Source organism: Choloepus didactylus, chromosome 1 (assembly GCF_015220235.1).
Source record: "Choloepus didactylus isolate mChoDid1 chromosome 1, mChoDid1.pri, whole genome shotgun sequence".
Lineage (NCBI taxonomy): Eukaryota > Metazoa > Chordata > Mammalia > Pilosa > Megalonychidae > Choloepus > Choloepus didactylus.
This window is the reverse complement of record NC_051307.1, coordinates 167080980-167099509: the sequence shown is the minus strand read 5'-3', so window position 1 is coordinate 167099509 and position 18530 is coordinate 167080980. Positions and strand designations below refer to the sequence as shown.

General features: G+C 36.5%; 1 protein-coding gene across 5 annotated transcripts in view; it reads left to right on the top strand.

The window, feature by feature from the left end:
* The window catches only part of HACL1 (2-hydroxyacyl-CoA lyase 1), a 48312-nt gene extending 29782 nt beyond the window's left edge, over window positions 1-18530 (top strand). For all 5 annotated transcript variants that reach the window (XM_037845244.1, XM_037845251.1, XM_037845277.1 and 2 more), the window contains 9 exons: window positions 385-520; window positions 4924-5029; window positions 6344-6427; window positions 7398-7499; window positions 12726-12880; window positions 13292-13450; window positions 14993-15100; window positions 16017-16203; window positions 18321-18530. In XM_037845244.1, coding sequence (XP_037701172.1) covers window positions 385-520; window positions 4924-5029; window positions 6344-6427; window positions 7398-7499; window positions 12726-12880; window positions 13292-13450; window positions 14993-15100; window positions 16017-16203; window positions 18321-18353 — 1070 coding nt within the window. In that variant the 3' untranslated portion in view covers window positions 18354-18530. The remainder of the gene's footprint in view (window positions 1-384; window positions 521-4923; window positions 5030-6343; window positions 6428-7397; window positions 7500-12725; window positions 12881-13291; window positions 13451-14992; window positions 15101-16016; window positions 16204-18320) is intronic.

The window sequence follows — 18530 nt, the reverse complement described above, 5'->3', positions numbered from 1 at the left end:
CTACCTAAAGCACAAGTGCTGGCAAAAATTATTTTTCTCTGTGTGTGTGTTAATTTTCCTAAAAGGTCTTTATTTTATTCTTATATTTGCAAGTTGTTTTCAATGGATATTGAATTCTGGAATGTATTTTTATCTTTCAGTGTTTAAATGTATCTTTCCATTGTCTTCTGGTTTGTATCATTATCAATGGCAAGTCTCTTATAATAAATATGTATTTTCTTCTGTATGTGGGGGAAAAAAACGGTAGTCATAATTTTGTTCTGGGCTTAAGCCCTGCATAAACAGAAGGAGAATGTTTGAGAAGATGTAAAAGCATCGTCACATGAACTGCTTTAAGGGTAATACATAGTGCATCTAATCATCCAGTGTTTGCATTTCTTATAGGTGCTGCTTATGCTCACGCAGAGGAAAGTATCAGGAAATTGGTGGAGCAATGTAAATTGCCCTTTTTGCCCACCCCCATGGGAAAGGGTGTTGTCCCTGACAACCACCCAAACTGTGTAGGTGCAGCCAGATCCAGGTGCGTGACATTCAAGATTTTAAATACAGTAGCTTGGCACATTTTAGGCTAAACAAATTCTTTCATGACCTTAATGAATCTAGGGAGTAGTTCTGAAAGAATCATGTGAAAAAATCATGAGACAAATTTAAGCATACTTGTTTACTTTTTAGACTTTTCAGCATTTTAAAGATGTTTTACTGTCCTCTCCCCTTCATGGTTTCAGATGAGAAATCTGTAGTCATTCAAATCATTGCTCCATGTATGCAATCTGTCATTTTTGTCTGGCTGCTTTTAAGATTTTCCTTTATTTTTTGTTTTCAGAGATTTGATTATGATGTGTCTGGACTTGGTTTGGAGTTTATCCTGTTTGAGATTCTCTATCATCTTGAATCTGTAAATTTATGTCTTTCAAAATTTGGGAAGTCTTTGTTCATTATTTCTTCATATATTTTTTTCTCTACCAATCTCATTCAGTTCTCTTTCTGGAACTGAAGTGACACAAATGTTCAGCCTTCTGTTATTGTCTCAGAGGTCTCTGAAAATCTGTTCATTTCTTTTCAATCCTGTTGTCTCTTTTATAGTTTCTCTTACTCTACTGAGAACTTCTATATTTACAATTATTTTGAGAGTATTCTTCTTTACCTCGTGGAACGTTGTCGTAAGAGTTGCTTTAAAGTCTTTGTTTACTAATACCAACATCAGGGTCATCTTGGGGTTGACATCTATTGATTGTGTTTTCTTTTGAGAATTGGACATATTTTTTCTGGTTCTTTGTGTATTGAGGTAATTTTGGATTGTATCCTGGATATTTTTAATATTTTTGTGGTGAGATTCTGGGTACTGTGAAAGTCCTATGAGGAATGTTAATTTTTGTTTGTTTGTTTTAGCAAGTGATCAACCTGGCTCATACTGCAAGTTCTGCCTTAATTTTTGTGAGCAGTATTTCCAGTACTAGTTAAGTTTTCAAAGACTTTGCTGTTCTGCTTTGTGTCTGTCTCATACACATTCACCTCAGGGGTAAGCTCTAGACTTGTGCTGGTTCATACCCAGAATTAGTGATTCCTTTTCTTTCCTCTCTGGGATGCCTGCCCCTCCCTCTTCCCCCCACCCCCACTCCCAGAAGTCCATTTTCCTGGTCGTCTGGTGAGAATGATGGGGTTTGTTTTGGAATTTTGGCCTCCCATGCTGCTACCCACAGTTCTGCACAACTAGGGCTACCTTCAAAGCAAAGCAGTAAAAGAAAAAAAAAGATTAAAAAAAATTTAAAAAAATAAAAAGCAGTGATTCCTTTCATCTCTGCAGACCACAGTGGCCCCTTTTCCTGGTTCCTCTTGTTTGAAAGATGAAGTTTTTCCTGGAATTTTAGCTGCTTGGGTGCCACCACAATGCAGCTCTGAGACTGGGACTGCCCACAGGGCAGGGCTGAGAGAGAAAAAAGAAAAAACAATTCTAAAGCTTCCCCCTTTACTTTCCAGCTTATAGGGACCTCTTTTCCTGATCCTCTGGCCAGAAAGATTGGGTTTCTCTCCAGGTTTTTGCTGACTACTGCTACGCAGCTAGGACCACCCTAAGCCAATGCCTGGAGATAAAAGAAGAAAAATAAACTTTGGAAATCACGCCCTCTGTAGGTCACTTCTTCAAGTTTTGCATCTCCTCCCCAGTCTGCCTGATACTGCTTACTTTTCAGAATCCTCAAGTAGTTGCTTTATCTATTTTGTTCAGAGTCTTCAGTTGTAATCAGAACTATGCTGCAGTGGGCTTACTTCAGGTTGGCTGGCACCAGGAGCCTCATCTTTTTAGACTTTTAAGATGCATTTTTTGACATACTGTACATTTTTCTTTTAATTCTATGATATTTCTTTATTATGGAATATTTTAAACATATAGAAGAGAGAATAATTTAATGAATATTCATGTAAGCACTATTAGTTTTATCAAATATTAACATTGTGTCATAATTACTTTATGTTTTGTTTGTTTTTCTTAAGAACTGCAGATTCACTTGCAGTCCTTTGTGTATGTTTCCTGATCCCATTCCCTCCCACCTCTCCACAGTTAGCCACCATCATGCATTTGGTGTTTTTCATATTCTCATGCAGGCACTAAAACTAATTTTGAGGGTTTTTAAAATGTAACATTTACAGCTTGAGCTTTAGTTATTGCTCGTTTAATGCCATCTTAATAGATTTTGCCTTTTCTTTTTATTCCATACTAGTATACTATTTACAGTAACCAAATTATTTCCTACCCAACAATTAAGGTTTGTTTGTGTTTTTTTTTTTTTTTTTTTTTTTTAATACTGTTTTGGTTTGCTAAAGCTGCCATAATGCAGTATGCCAGATATGGGTTGGCTTTTTCAACGGGGATTTATTAGTTTCCAATTTTACAGTTCTAAGGCCATGAAGATGTCCAAATGAAGGCATCAAAAGGTAGATACCGTCTCTGAGGAAAGGCCAATGGCATCCAGGGTTCCACTGTCACATGGGGAGGCACACGGCTGGAGCCTGCTGAGCCTCTCTTGAGTTTAGCTTCTGGTTTCCGTGGCTTTCTCCAAAATGTCTCTGGGCTTCTCTCTTAGCTTCTCTGTGGGTCCTTGCTTCTCCCAGAACATTTCTTTCTCTGAGCTCTCTTCAAAATCTCTCTGCCTTTTCTGAGCAAGCCTACTTATAATTGTGCCTAAGAATCTCCCCCAGAGAACCTCTTTGTTGCTCTGATGTGCGTCCCCCCCTTCTCTCTCTCTCTCTCTCTGTAAGTCCATGTGGCAGGTGAACTCACTGCCCTCCCCTCTACATGGGACATGACCCCCTGGGGTATAAATCTCCCTGGCATTGTGGGATGTGACTCCCAGGGATGAGCCTGGACCCAGCATTATGGAATTGAAAAAATCTTCTTGACCAAAAGGGGGAAGTGAAATGAAACAAAATAAAATTTCAGTGGCTGAGAGATTTCAAATGGAGTTGAGAGGTCACTCTGGAGGACATTCTTATGCACTATATAGATATCCCTTTTCAGGTTTTAGTGTATTGGAATAGCTAGAAGGAGATACCTGAAACTGTCAAACTGCAACCCAGCAGCCTTGATTCTTGAAGATGATTGCATAAGTATGTAAGTTATATAGTGTGTCTGTGTGATTGTGAAAACCTCGTGGCTCACACTCCCTTTGTCTAGTGTATGGACAGATGAGAAGAAAAATGGGGACAAAAACTAAATGAAAAATAGGGTGGGATGGGGAGATGAAATGTTTTGAGTGTTCTTTTTTACTTTTATTTTTATTTTTGAGGGGGAGTAAGGAAAACATTCAAAAGTTGATTCTGGTGATGAATGCACAACTTTATGATGGTACTGTGAATAGTTGATTGTACACTGTGGATGATTGTAGGGTATGTGAATATATCTCAATAAAACTGTATTAAAAAAAGAAAAAAAAGTCTCTGCCTTTTATCCTCTCATAGAGGACTCCAGCAAGAGGATTAAGACCCACCTCAAATGGGTGGGGTCACATTTCCATGGAGACAACCTAATCAAAAGATCCCACCCACAATGGGCCTGACCCCACAAGACTGGATTAAAGGAACATAGGCTTTTCTGGGGTACATAATAGATTCAGACCAGACAGATACTATAACCTGGGTTGAGCTGAAGTTTATCTTCATTCCAGCTGAATTTTAAGAGGATATTTTTAATGATATTAATATTATAAAAAAATTGCAAGGGGCTGTAAATAATTGAATCAGCAGTTTGAAGAGTTTTAGACTGTTTATATGTAAATCTGTCCTGCCAGTTGCATATACATAAAGATGTATAACTCAGTACTATTAATAACAGAAAATATCCAGCAATACAGAAAAGGTTAAATAAATTATGGTATATGTATTAAGCATAATACGCAGGCTTAAAAGTTGTATCTAAGAAGAGCTTAATGACAAAAGAAAATGTGTAAGAAAAGTGAGTGAGACAGTATTGTAGTATATGAGCCAAACCATGTAAAAATATACATGTAGAAAAAAAGACTAGGTGAAAATATGGCAAGATATTATAATAGCTTAATAAGGTGAAGTATTATTGGGTGATTTGATTTTTTTCTTTATACTTTTTCTGCTTTTTCCAGATTATCCACAGTAGACTTGTGTTAATTTTTCTTATGATAAAAAAAGTAATAAACAAATGAAATGTGAAAGTATAAATGCAGTTTTATGGGAATATTTTTCTACTTATTTTATCTTTTAGATTATTTAAATAAAATGTTTTTATAAATTAGCTTGGAAATTTTAGTTTGAAAGATGAAGTATACCCTAGAAATTGAATCTGAAATATGATGCAGTCTCCAAATTGTTGATTTAGATTTTTCTAAATACATTAGGAATTAATTTTAGAATAATTCAAATAAGAAATTTGTGTTTTATTGGTCTTTTTTTTACTAGGGCTTTGCAATTTGCTGATGTAATTGTGTTGTTTGGTGCCAGATTAAATTGGATTTTGCATTTTGGACTGCCTCCAAGGTATCAACCAGATGTGAAGTTTATCCAGGTACTCAGAAAGGAGAGATTTAAATTAGAGCTCTCTGTAGTTCACCCTCTTCTTCTCAGTCATTATCAACTCTTCTTTCTTGGCTTTTTTAAAGAACCGTTTCTCTTTTTTTAAAAAGTAGAATTTTATAAATTGTCTAACATAAATTACAGGTACCAAATAAGTTGTCTTTTCAAGTCTTTGAAACATAGTGTGCCAGAAGATCATTCAAGATCAAGTTTTAAATTAGCTTGAAAAGTAAGCATAATTTACCTCTTCTCCATAGTTCAAATGTATTTGAAGAGGTTTAAGTAGAATGGTAGATTAAAACGAAACATTCAGCTTTGCTAGTGATTGAGTTGTTCTTTTAGATGCCAAAACTTTCTTTTCACCCTTTGGTTGGGAATCTCTAAACTGTACTCATTTATCTCTGTCGTTAGGCAGAGTATCTGGAACACTCTGTGAACTCTCTTTGATGATTCCTGTTATCATTATGACCCTTTTTATAAGCTATTTTCCTACTGACATGGGAAATACTGTCTACATGATGGCAGGCAAACCTGTTGGGCCTACACTGACTCCATTCTATTTTTTGTTTGATGACCCAACTACAATTACTGTCTTCTCTCTTTCTACTTTTTACTTCTTAAGGAATCAACTTCTCATAGTGTCTTCGTATTTGAGATTGTGTACCTGGAAGATGCTCCTACTCCTTAATTACAGAATAGAGAGTATTTAGCCACCCTTTGGTGTGGATAAATCCTTCCTCATCGCAGGAGCTATTTTCACTTGCCGTTGGCCACCCGGAAAAGGAGCTTCTGAGTAACTAAGTAGTGTGGCCCCCAGAGCAGCACCTCCTAGGAACCTGTTAGAAATGCAGATTCCCAGGCCCCACCCCAGACGTATTGAATCAGATACTCTGAAGATGGACTCCTGCAATCTGTTTTAACAAGTCTACCAGATGATTCTGAGATACCTCGAGTTTGTAACCTCCTGGTCTAAACAGAAATTCCAAATATAATTAAATAGAACCTCATATTGATTAGATTCAAACTATAATTGATCAGGCCAGTTACATTTCTGTTGGTATAATGGAATAACACCAAAATTCCACGGAGGAATTTTTAAAATGAGAGAAGATGATGAGGTTCTCTATGCTAGTCATGATACTCATGTTGTTCTGTGGGTTTTCACTTTTATTAAGGGTTTTCTTGAGTATCAAATCTTCTTCATCCTATGTTATATAAACACAGTTGATTTTTTTCAGCCTTAATTGACTTCTTAAAGATTTTAAGAATAAACATGGCTTGTTCTCCAGCCTTGTCTCTTTTTTAGGTTGATATTTGTGCAGAAGAATTGGGGAATAATGTGAGGCCTGCTGTGACTTTGCTAGGAGACATAAATGCTGTCACTGAACAGGTAAGAACTTTGCCTGGTTTTTAGTTTATGTGAATTGATGTTTAGGGAGCAGTTCATTTTTGAAAATGTTTTGCTCTTGATTTTGTTGGTGACAGGTCTATTAATATCTATTCTAAACAAAATTTATGATGGAAAATCAATTCTTGAATGTAACTTTGGAACTCAGTGAATCCAATTCCTTGTACATAAATTGCTTTTTTGTGTATGTGAGTAATTTAAGCATTTCTGGGAGGCAATTGGAAATCTAAAGGCAGTCAGTAGGCAAAATAATGAATTACTGAGTAGGGTCCAGATATCTGAAAAATTATAATACACTTTCCAAAAGAATTGAACTAATAGTTAAGAAACGGCGTAGGCACTAGAAAATCTAACTTCATATTTCTTCAGGCAATAAAGAGCTTTTTACTCTTCAAACTCTAATTAATGACTCATCTAAGTTCTGATTATTTATATATAATTTATTCATTTCACTTTGACAGGAGGTAAATTTTAGCTATACTTATCACATGATTTTGGAGATACAAACTGGTACCCTGATTACACAGTAGTAGGATGCAATCCCAAATCACATATTAAAACACTCTTGAAGAATTTGGTCTGTATCATAGGAATCCCTAGTTACTTGGGGATGTTGGCCTTCTGCAAGTGTTCTGTGGGAGGTGGTGGATTTCCTTCTACTGTCAGAAACTGAGGAGGGCTTAGGAGTCCCTGCCTGTGAGAGTGAAGGAGGTGTCATACTTCCTCTGTCCTGTGGGAATCCCAGTACTGGCAGAAATGCACAATGACTCAGATAAAAGCTTTCTGTGTTACCCACTTATCTTCTATATTTTGTTTGAAGAAAAGCAAACAAATAGTACTAGTGATGTGAATATAGTGAAGCAGTATCATTTTATTTGAGAAGTGATATTTGTGGTTAATATGATTTGTTTATTTTTAAAAAGGAAATAAAAAGTTTGTTTTCTTTTTTTAGCTTTTAGAACAATTTGATAAAACACCATGGCAGTATTCTCCAGAGAGTGAGTGGTGGAAAACTCTGAAGGAAAAAATGGAGAGCAATGAAGCTTTATCCAAGGTAATATGGGATCCTTTGAAACTTAGTAAAGTTTTAATTAGTTTTTTCATAACAAGACATACACATTCCTAAAAATCACTAGGCTATATAAAAATCACATAATAACCACAGGGCCTACAGAAGAAAAAGAGGTTAGGGCACTCAAAAACTTTGGGACATGTAAAAATAAGCTAGGAACCTAATAAAAATGGTAGTACAGTTTTGCACATGTTAAATGGTTAAGAAATACATAAATACTACAATAAATGTGGTGCTTTATCTTGAAAAAGACCTGAAGTTTATTTGTGGAAGTGGGAGCTGAAGAGTTAACAGCTTGTGAGTTTTGTGTAAGGAGGGTTGTCTGAAATTGGTCAGAAAGCTTTAATACCAGATGTGGATAAGTGTGACTCATTGTCCTCAGTTTGACTTGGGTACCTATCATCTCAGATAAGTGGATTTAAGTCCTGGGTGCATTTTCTGCCTTTAAGATGTAGGTCCTTTGAGGCATGAGTTTATAATAAGTACCCATTTCTTCAAAACTGAAAATTTGATTTGATGTGTAGTCTTGTTCGATTAATTTTTGTTTCACTACTTGAAATTCTCATCTGCACTCACCTGTGGCTTTTTCGTCTTCAATCATGGCTTCACCTGACAGCTGAAGGCTTTGGAAATTGTAGCAATGTTTGAAGCCACCAGCCATCCACTACTAATACTAAAAAGAGCTACTTATGCAGGATTTGGCAATTTGTGTTTAAAGTCTTCATATATAGATGGTGTTTTCTCTATGATTTTGAGAAGGCATTTTCCTGAATTTTTTTTTTTGCTGTTTTGTATTTATGTGTCTTAGTTCAGGGGGGTATAGTTTTCAGCATTCACCTATTGATGGGATCGTGCATAATTAAGTGTGAAATTCAAATTATACTTGTATACTTTCCCTAATATATTAATTGTGTTGAAATAAATTCACATTTTCAAAACAAGCATTATAGCAGAACTGATTGTACATAATTCTCTCTTACATTGGAATTTTAGTCAGTGACTCTCTTATCAGGAGCCACTCTCAATTCTGTTTCCTGATTCATGATATTATTAAACCCTTCTTCCCCAGAAGTCACTTTTGTTTAAGATAGAAGTAACTTGCCTGTTGCCTCTGGTATAGGCTTATAGGAGGGTCACTCATCTATCTTGGGGTCTTATCTCAGACAAACCGAAATAGTGCTGAGGAAGTGACAGTGCTGGGGCTCATAGGACCAGTGGGACTATTGCTGCTAAAGCTGCATGTGGCTTTTTCTCAGCTCTAATAGGTGTATCACTAGGCAAAAGCATTTCCTGGCTGTTTTATTCCTTTGTTTGGGGGTCCCCTAGAATAAAGCGTGTAACCTGTCTCCTTTATCCTCCAGTGTATGGGAGAAAGCACCAGAATTTCAGATTGTTTTTTAAAAGCATGACATCATTCCTCAACAAAATACTTTCAAATCGAATCCAACAGCACCTTAAAAAGAATTATACACCATGGTCAAGTGGGTTTTATCCCAGCTATGGTTCAACATGAGAAAATCAATTAATGTATTACACCACATTAACAAACCAAAGGGAAAAATCACATGATCATCTCAATTGATACAGAAAAGGCATTTGACAAATTCCAGCATCCTCTTTTGATAAAAACACTTAAAAAATAGGAATAGAAGGAAACCTCCTCAACATGTTAAAGGGCATATATGAAAAACCCACAGCTAACATCATACTCAGTGGTGAAAGGCTGAAAGACCAGGAACAAGACAAGGATGCCCACTGTCAACACTGTTATTCCGCATTGTACTGGAAGTTCTTGGCCTGAGCAGTTAGGCAAGAAAAAGAAATAAAAGGCATCCAAATGGGAAAGGAAGAAGTAAAAATTTCCTTGTTTGCAGATGACATGATCCTATATATATACAAAGTCCCAAAAATTCTACAACAAAGGTTATAGAGCTAATAAACAAATTTAGCAAAGTAGTGGGGTACAACATCAACACACAAAAATCAGTAGTGTTTCTATACACTAGTGATGAGCAATCTGAAGAGGGAATCAAGAAAAAAATTCCATTTACAATAGCAACTAAAAGAATCAAATATCAAGGAACAAACTTAACAAAGGATGTAAAGAACCTATATTCAGAAAACAACAAAATATTGCTAAAAGAAATTTTAAAAAGACCTAAATAAATGGAAGGACATTCTGTGTTCATGGATTGAAAGGTTAAATGTCATTAAGACGTCAATTCTACCCAAATTGATTTACAGATTCAATGCAATACCAATAAAAATTCCAACAGCCTACTTTGCAGATATGGAAAAGTGAATTATCAAGTTTATTTGGAAGGCTAAGGGTCCTCGAATAGCTAAAAACATCTTGAAAAAGAAGAATGAAGTTGGAGGTTCCATGCTTCCTGACTTTAAAGCATATTACAAAGCTACAGTGGTCAGAACACCATGGTACTGGCACAGGGGTACATATGTTGAACAATGGAATGGAATCTAGAATTAAGAAATAGACATTCACATGTTTGGCTAACTGATTTTTGACAAGGCTCCCAAGTCCACTCAATTGAGAAAGAATAGTCTCTTCAACAGATGGTGCTGGAAGAAATGGATATCCATGTGCCAAAGAATAAAAGAGAACTCCTATTTCATACCGTATACAAAAATTAACTCAAAATGAATCAGACATCTAAATATAAGAACCAGAACTATAAAACTCCTGGAAGAAAATGTAGGGAAGCCTTTTCAGGACCCCGTGTTAAGCAATAGTTCCGTAGACTTTACGCCCAAAGCACAAGCAACAAAAGAAAAATTAGATATATGGGATCTCATCAAAATTAAGAACTTTTTTGCATCAAAGGACTTTCATCACGAAAGTGAAAAGACAACCTACTCAATGGGAGAAAATATTTGGAAATCACATATCCGATAAGGGTTTAGTATCCCTAATATATAAAGAAATCCTACAACTCAATAATAAAAAGTCAACCCAATTAAAAAATGGTCAAAAGGCTTGAATAGACATTTTTCCAAAGAGGATATACAAATGGCTAAAAAACACATGAAAAGGTGCTCAACTTCACTAGCTATTAGGGAAATGCAAATGAAAACCACAATGACATACCATTTCACACCCACTAGAATGGCTATTGTGCCAGTTTGAATGTGTTGTGTCCCCCAAATGCCATTATCTTTGATGTAGTCTTGTGGGGCAGATGTTTTGGTGCTGATTAGATTTGCTTGGAATGTGCCGCACCCAGCTGTGGGTGATGACTCTGATGAGATATTCCCATGGAGGCATGGCCCCACCCATTCAGGGTGGGTCCTGATCAGTGGAGCCATATAAATGAGCTGACTCAAAGAGAAGGAACTCAGTGCAGCTGTGAGTGACGTTTTGAAGTGGAGCAAGCTTGCTAGAGAGGAACGTCCTGGGGGAAAGCCATTTTGAAACCAGAACTTTGGAGCAGACGCCAGCCACGTGCCTTCCCAGCTAACAGAGGTTTTCCGGACGCCATTGGCCATCCTCCAGTGAAGGTACCCAATTACTGATGTGTTACCTTGGACACTTTATGGCCTTAAGATAGCCAAATAAACCCCTTTTTTATAAAAGCCAATCCATGTCCGGTGTTTTGCATTCCGCAGCATTAGCAAACTAGAACTAGCTACTATCAATAAAAACAGAAAATTACAAGTGTTGGAAAGGATGTAAAGAAATAGGAACACTCATTCTATGCTTGTGGAAATTTAAAATGGCACAGCTGCTGTGAAAGAGTTTGGCAGTTCCTCAGAAAGCTGTGTATAGAATTACCATATGACCCAGCAATCCCTCTGCTAGGTATATACCCAAAAGAAGTGAAAGCAGGGACTTGAACTGATATTTGCACTCCAAAGTTCATGGCAGCATTATTCACAATTGCTAAAAGATGGATGCCACCCAGATATCTATCAACCAATGAATGGATAAACAAAATGTAGATACGGACAAAGAAATATTCAACTGTAAAGACAAATGAAGTCCTGATACATGCGACAACATGGATGAACCTTGAAAACATTATGCTAAGTGAAATAAGCCAGACACAAAAGGACAAATATTGTATGAAATAATTTGAATAAGCAAACTCATAGAGTTAGAATCTAGACTGTTGATTACCAGGGGCTAAGTTGGGGATAGAGAATGGGGAGTTAATATCTTACTTTGTGCAGAATTTCTGTTTAGGTTGAATGTAAAGTTTTGGATATGGATGGTGGTAATGATAGCATATTATTGAGTGTAAATAACAGCACTGATTTATATTTGTGAATGAGTTTTAAAGAGAAAATGTTAGGTCATATATATATATATATTTCTAGAATAAAATTTAAAAGATAAAACATAGGACTGCATAACACAGTGAACCCTATTGTAAACAATGGCCTGTAGTTATTAGTACAAGTGTAAAAATGTTCTTTCATGAATTATAATAACTGTACCATACTAATATAAGGTGTTAATAATAGGGTGGTGCATGGGAAGAAATATACCTAATGTAAACTTTGAACTATCTTTAACAGTACAATTTTAATATTCTTTCATCAATTTAACAAAGGTATGACACTAATGCAAAGTGTCAATAATGGGGGTTATATGGGAATGCTGTAATTTTTACATGATTTTTCTGTAAAACTACAACTTCTCTAATTAAAAAAAAATCTTTTAAAAGCCTGACATCGTTTTTATTTAGATTTTAGTACAATTTGATGAAACCCCATGGCAATATCCTCCAGGGAGTAAGTAGTTGAAAACTCTGAGGGAAAAAATGGTTTGGGGTCGTATAGCAGATGAAAATATTTTTGGAATAAAAATTTCACTTTTTCTAGAACAATGTCTTTCTAAGAGTTCTAAATAAGATTGTTTTGTTTTGTTTAACCCAGTGCCTCCCAGATATCTTTACTATAGGATTTCTCAAAGTCTTCAATATGCTGATGTGTATTGTAGATCTCCAGGAAGAGGGATATTCCATAACTTATTTAATCGCTTCCCAGACTGACACTAGGGGATCCATTTTTCTTAGCATGTTCCCCAGGACTGTTCTTAGGTCAGTAGCTTCCCAGGGTGGCCTTTTGACACCCATCTGGAAGCCTTGTAGCTCAGTTGTCACCTAATGGTTTTCTAAATAAGTAGCTTATTGACATTATTTTCATTGTATCCCAATCTAATTTGATTATATCCCCCCTCTATTTTAGGAATTAGCTTCCCAAAAATCCCTGCCTATGAATTATTACACAGTGTTCTACCATGTTCAAGAACAACTACCCAGAGACTGTTTTGTGGTAAGCGAAGGAGCAAATACTATGGACATTGGACGCACTGTGCTTCAAAACTACCTTCCTCGTCACAGGCAAGGCTTCCAAAAAGGAAAAGATATAGTTCTGTTATGTAGTTACATTGTGTTAAATGATTAATAAAACATTTGAGAATTATTCATGTTCAGTGTATAAGAACATATATCATAGAAGTATTTTTAGGTGATGTTTTATAGAGTTTTTATGCTCAATATATCCTGAGTTCCATGTGATAATTTGTATACGGTTATATTTATAGTCTTCTAAGCAGACATGAATGACTTTTCCCTTCTGCTTGCCTTTGGCTAATTAGTTTCTCACATTCTAAGAGTTTTGATTTGAAGAAGAATGTTTTTATTGTTCTCTGTTTTCCTATGAGCCATATAAAAGTGACCAGAAGGTTTTTTCTAACCCCATCCTCAGAGACGTGCCCTAGAGACTTTCATATGAGCTTTGTTCCCCAACAGGCTTGATGCTGGTACTTTTGGAACGATGGGAGTTGGTCTGGGATTTGCCATTGCAGCTGCTGTAGTGGCCAAAGATAGAAACCCAGGGCAACGGGTCATCTGTGTGGAAGGAGACAGTGCATTTGGGTTTTCTGGCATGGAAGTGGAAACCATCTGCAGGTAAATCAGCATCTTGAATTAAAGCATTCTCATTCTCCAAAATATGGCAAATTACGTGTAAAACCCATTCAACTGTCAGATACTTAATCAGGTGTTCACCATGTACCAATCACTGGGCTGTGTCCTGAGCTTACTAATCTAGATAACACAGGATCTTTCTCTTCAAGGAACAGCATGCTCATGACCTCTTCACTACATGATAAAAACCTTCTGAAATGTGGGGAGTAGTTCTGAGGTCACTGAAAAATTCTGGTCTGAGAGAAACTTGTTTTATGTGGGGAGCCTACAGAACTTGGTGGTTAAGAATGTATACTCTTGGGCCAGGCTTCCTGGATTTAAATATGGGCTCTACCACATCAGAGCCAAGTGGCTTTGGTGAAGTCGCTTAACCAAGCCTCAGTTTCCCCTCCTCTAAAACAGGAATAGTAATTGTTCCTACCTTAGAGGACAGTTGTGAGAAACAAATGAGATAATCCAGGTAAAGCTAGTGATGAGTGCCCAGTTAATGTGGGCTATTCAGAATATGTTTATAGTTATGAGGATTCATGGAGTAATTGGTTTTCAGATCCTGCAATGAAAGTATGGGGATTTTTTCCCAGCTGTATTTAACTGTGGTAAAACCATTCTATTCTTAGCTGGGGTTCTTATTAGGGCTTTTGTGACTCATGTTTGGGGGCTTTCGGAGCTTTAGAATATAAAACTTTCAAGATCGGGGGAAAGTATGTGCCTGTTAGAATATCTGTATTGTCAACCAAGTAAGCTTATTGACAAAAAAGATAATTTAAGGGGATGTAAGCCTTCTAGAGAATGATTTCTTTCTAGCATGGAGAGCAAATAGTTACCACAGCCCTGTTATTTAATAGCATGCAATTTAGTTTTGTTTTTGCCATCTGACCTCAGAAATTATGTCTGTAGAAAATATAACCCCTTTTTTTGCCAATCATTACGGTTTTATGGTTTAATCAGCCTTTTTTTCATCTTTACCATACTGTTAAGCCTGTTGTTAAATACATTCTTTTTTCCTAAGTATTGCAATATGTAATGTTTTTCTAATTATGGGTAAAGTGTTTTGAGAGCAGAGAATGTATGCTAGTCTCCTGTGTATTTCCCACAGCCTCTAGCATGTGCTTGTCTATGAGAAGCTCAATAAATAGGAAGATGCTTTTCAAACAGTGCTCCTCAGAGGGTATTAAGTAGAGAGGGTGTAATTCATATTACCATCAGGATTTATAGAAAGCAGGATTCAGGGAAGCTCAGTGATTTGCCTGAGGTCCATAGCTGAATAGTGGTAGAACCAGACTAAAATTCAAATCAATCAACCTCTAGTTTCACACTCTGAATTTCTATCATTTATGATATCTCTGTTAATGATTTAATATTCTTTTATTAGGATAATAAATGCTTAATTTTTAGCCTGACTCTAATATTAGCAAAAAACATGTAAAAAGCTATATCCTTTTTTAAGTTTAAATTTCAGTCCAAAGAAAAGAAATTGTTTTAGAATGAAGAATGATTTCCTTTGTACTTTGCTCTCATTTTTAGGTATAACTTGCCAATCATACTCTTGGTGGTGAATAATAATGGAATTTACCAAGGTTTTGATACAAACACTTGGAAGGAAATGTTAAAATTTGGAGATGTTACTGCAGTGTGAGTAAGCCAGAACAGTGTTTATGCACTTTGTCTCATCTATTTTAATAACTCTTTTAAAAAAAAATCTGTATTGGAATGTGCTTACGTGATATATTGTTTGTTTGGATTGTCAGCCTCTCCAAAGGGCAGGAACCCTGTGTGCATGGTTCCTCTTTGTACCATGATCCATGATTGGGCCCATATGATCCAGGAGCCACTGAAGACTCAGATGAATGGTTTTGCTCTCTGAGCCTTAATGAAAGGGCTTATTGCAAATTGCTCCCAGGCTTAATATTCCTACTATACCATGTATGAATATGAATGTTTACGTATTATTTATTATCTGAATGACTTCCATTTATCACTTAGCTAAATATTGATCATCAGATGGCAGAATGAAACTAAGACATCATGGTAGCTAGCCATGAGTTGTGAGAAAGATGTGAATTTGTGAGTCAGCCTGGGGGTGGGGTGGGGCATGGCTATGTTTGTTTATGCTTCACTAACACGATTTGTTGTTTTGTTGTTGTTATTTGTTGCTTTGTAGCAACCATTTGTTTTTCCTCCTCTTCTTTTGGATTCATAAGAGCTGAAAGTATAGCTTGTGCAGTCCAGTACAGTAGCCACTAGCCCCATGTGGCTTCTAACTTGAACTCACCACATTTCAAGAGCTCATTAGCAACAGATGGCTAGTGGCTATCATATTGGACAATGCAGATATAAAACATTTCCATGGTCACCAAAAATTCTACTGGACAATGCTAGTTGGCCAATAAAAATTTAAGTTCAGTGTACTGGCCTCTCAGGTTAAGTGGGAGAGGAAAGTATTCCTCTCAGTTCAGCCTAAATTTTTTCACAAATTATTTCAAAGAATAACCTTTTTTTCTAAAAGCGTTAAGGTTAAATTTCATTGACCCGTGAGCTTTTTTTTCAGGGTCCCTCCAATGTGTCTTCTGCCAAACTCCCATTATGAGCACATCATGACGGCTTTTGGAGGCAAAGGATATTTTGTACAAACACCAGAAGAACTCCAAAAATCTCTGAGGCAATGTCTGGCAGACACAACTAAACCCTCTCTTATAAACATCATGATTGAACCACAGGCCACGCGGAAGGCCCAGGTAAGTACAGTTGCTCCACAGAAAGCAGGAAATGCATCTGTGCCCCCCCCCACCACCACAAAAAGTTATCTACCAAACAAAACACCTGTGGTTATTTGTGGAGTTCTTTCAAACCAATTCTGAGTGTGGCAGATACATTTGTTAAATTAATATTTATTGAGATATACATTAGGTGCTGTATTAGGTGTTAAGACAAAGGAATCCGTTTATATTGGAGTCACAGGGAAGGCATCTCAGATGAAGTGATGCTTATACTGAGCTCCAAAGAATGAGTGGGGATTAACTTGACAAAGAAGTAAAGGGAGGGAAGAGATATGCAGAGGCCCTGTGGCAGGAAGGAGCCTGGCAAGATTGAGGAAATGGAAGAAGGTCAGAGTACTGGAAGTCAGAGAGTAGAGGGAACACAATGAGAGATAAGACTGTAGTAAGAGGATTTGTGCAGTTACATTCAAAATTAGTTACTTTGGCCTTCAAAGTAAAACTACAGTGCAAAATAAATGATAAAGTGTGTATAACATGATCCTCTCCCATACCAGAGTAAGTCGCTTTTTTCATACTTAATTTTGTTCTCTGGTCCTGGTGCTATTCCTTGCCCCCTCTTATATACCTGTCCTCCATGCTTATACCTTGCATATCAGACACTGTTTGCAGAGCAGGTATATATTTTTAAGTACTTTCTGTATTGGTTCTTTATACATGTATCAGCTGTGCAGTGTTTCTTTTTCAAATAAGGCAGAGGGCAAATGGACAGATGGACAAATGGATAATCAATGAAATACAAATTAACTAATTTGGAAACGGTAATATATATAAAATTTTGAAATTCTGTAAAATTTGTGTGAAAACAGATACTAAAGTCTTTGGAATTTACTTCATAGCAGAGAGGAGACACAAGAAGAAGCATGTTGGTAAGGAATGCAAGTGCAGAAAGACTAGGCTAGGAAGATGATGTGGCAGGTGGCATTAACAGAAATTCATGTGGAGGAAGTAGGCAGACTCTTTTTAGGTAGAGTTAACAGAAAAATTCTGTACTCTCTGGGTTTATTTTTTGATTTTTTTAAGCTCTATTTTTGAATTAATTTCTGCCAGCCAGGCAGCCAATAGACAGGTTTTAAGATGTGATGTCATTTTATTAATTTACACCTGGATATTTACCTTTCCAATGAGAGGAACGCTCTGCAACCCAGGACACCCTCTTCCTGGCATCAGGCCATTAGAGTACTAGGGAAACTAAAGCCACTGTTAAAAGCTTGATGAACACATATTCAGAACAAACAAAAATGGACAGTATTGAGAATTGTCTTGGTCACAGAGAAGCCCAAATGAATTGTACCCTCTCTGATAGTAAGTTCACCTTTGCAACAATCTGTATCTGATGATCTGTTCTCCAAATTCCCTATGATATCGTTTGGGTTTTGCTGGAGAAATATGAATTTTAATCATCTTTTATAATTCTATGAGGATTATCCTTTTATTTCCTGCATTTCTCATTTCAACATTTTCCTCATTCTATTATAATTCCACACAATTATAGTTTCCAAGCTGTTAACTTTTCATTGATTGTCTGTCCATATTCATTGATTCACAGTGTAGGCTGTTTCCTGCTTTTACTATGGGGAGTACCTAAATCTCTGTAGTAGTCTATGTCTAGACCACATGTGTAGGAAGGTATTAGTGCTGAGAATTGGCTTTTCCCACCTGGGAAATGGTGTTAGTGCTATGCATGGCTCTTCTAACACAGGTTCTTCTCAGATCTGGGAGGTTGGCACTCTGTGGGCCTCCTTTATCTCCTCTCCTCTTTTTAGCTCCTCTCCTCTTTTAGTGTACTTCTCGTTGTTTTGGACTCTATAGTTTTTTGTGCCCTGATTAACATTAGTGGGGAAGGTCCAGAAAGTCATTTGAGGTTGTTTTGTAGGATAAGGCAGCAAGGTTCATTAATGGATTTTTAGCTCCTATTCTAGCTCCTAATGAACTAGACCAAAGACAAACCTCAGTTTACCACCATTGGGGTTACAGTGGAGCTTTTAGATTTTAGAGCAAGCAATATAGTAAAGATATAGTTTGAGACAATTATTTCTTTTGACTGAATGCTTATTGTCTTTTCTTTTCCCCCCTAGGATTTTCACTGGCTGACTCGCTCTAATATGTGAATAAAGACACCAATGGGTGGTCTTGAGGAGTCTTCTCTTTCCTGCAAGATGGAATTTTATTTTTCATAACAAAATTATTATCCTGTTAAAATTGTGCAAAGAGAAATAAGACATTTCTAAAATGACATTTTATGGTAAAGGAATTGATTTAAAAAATAAAAAATTACCAGTATTCTA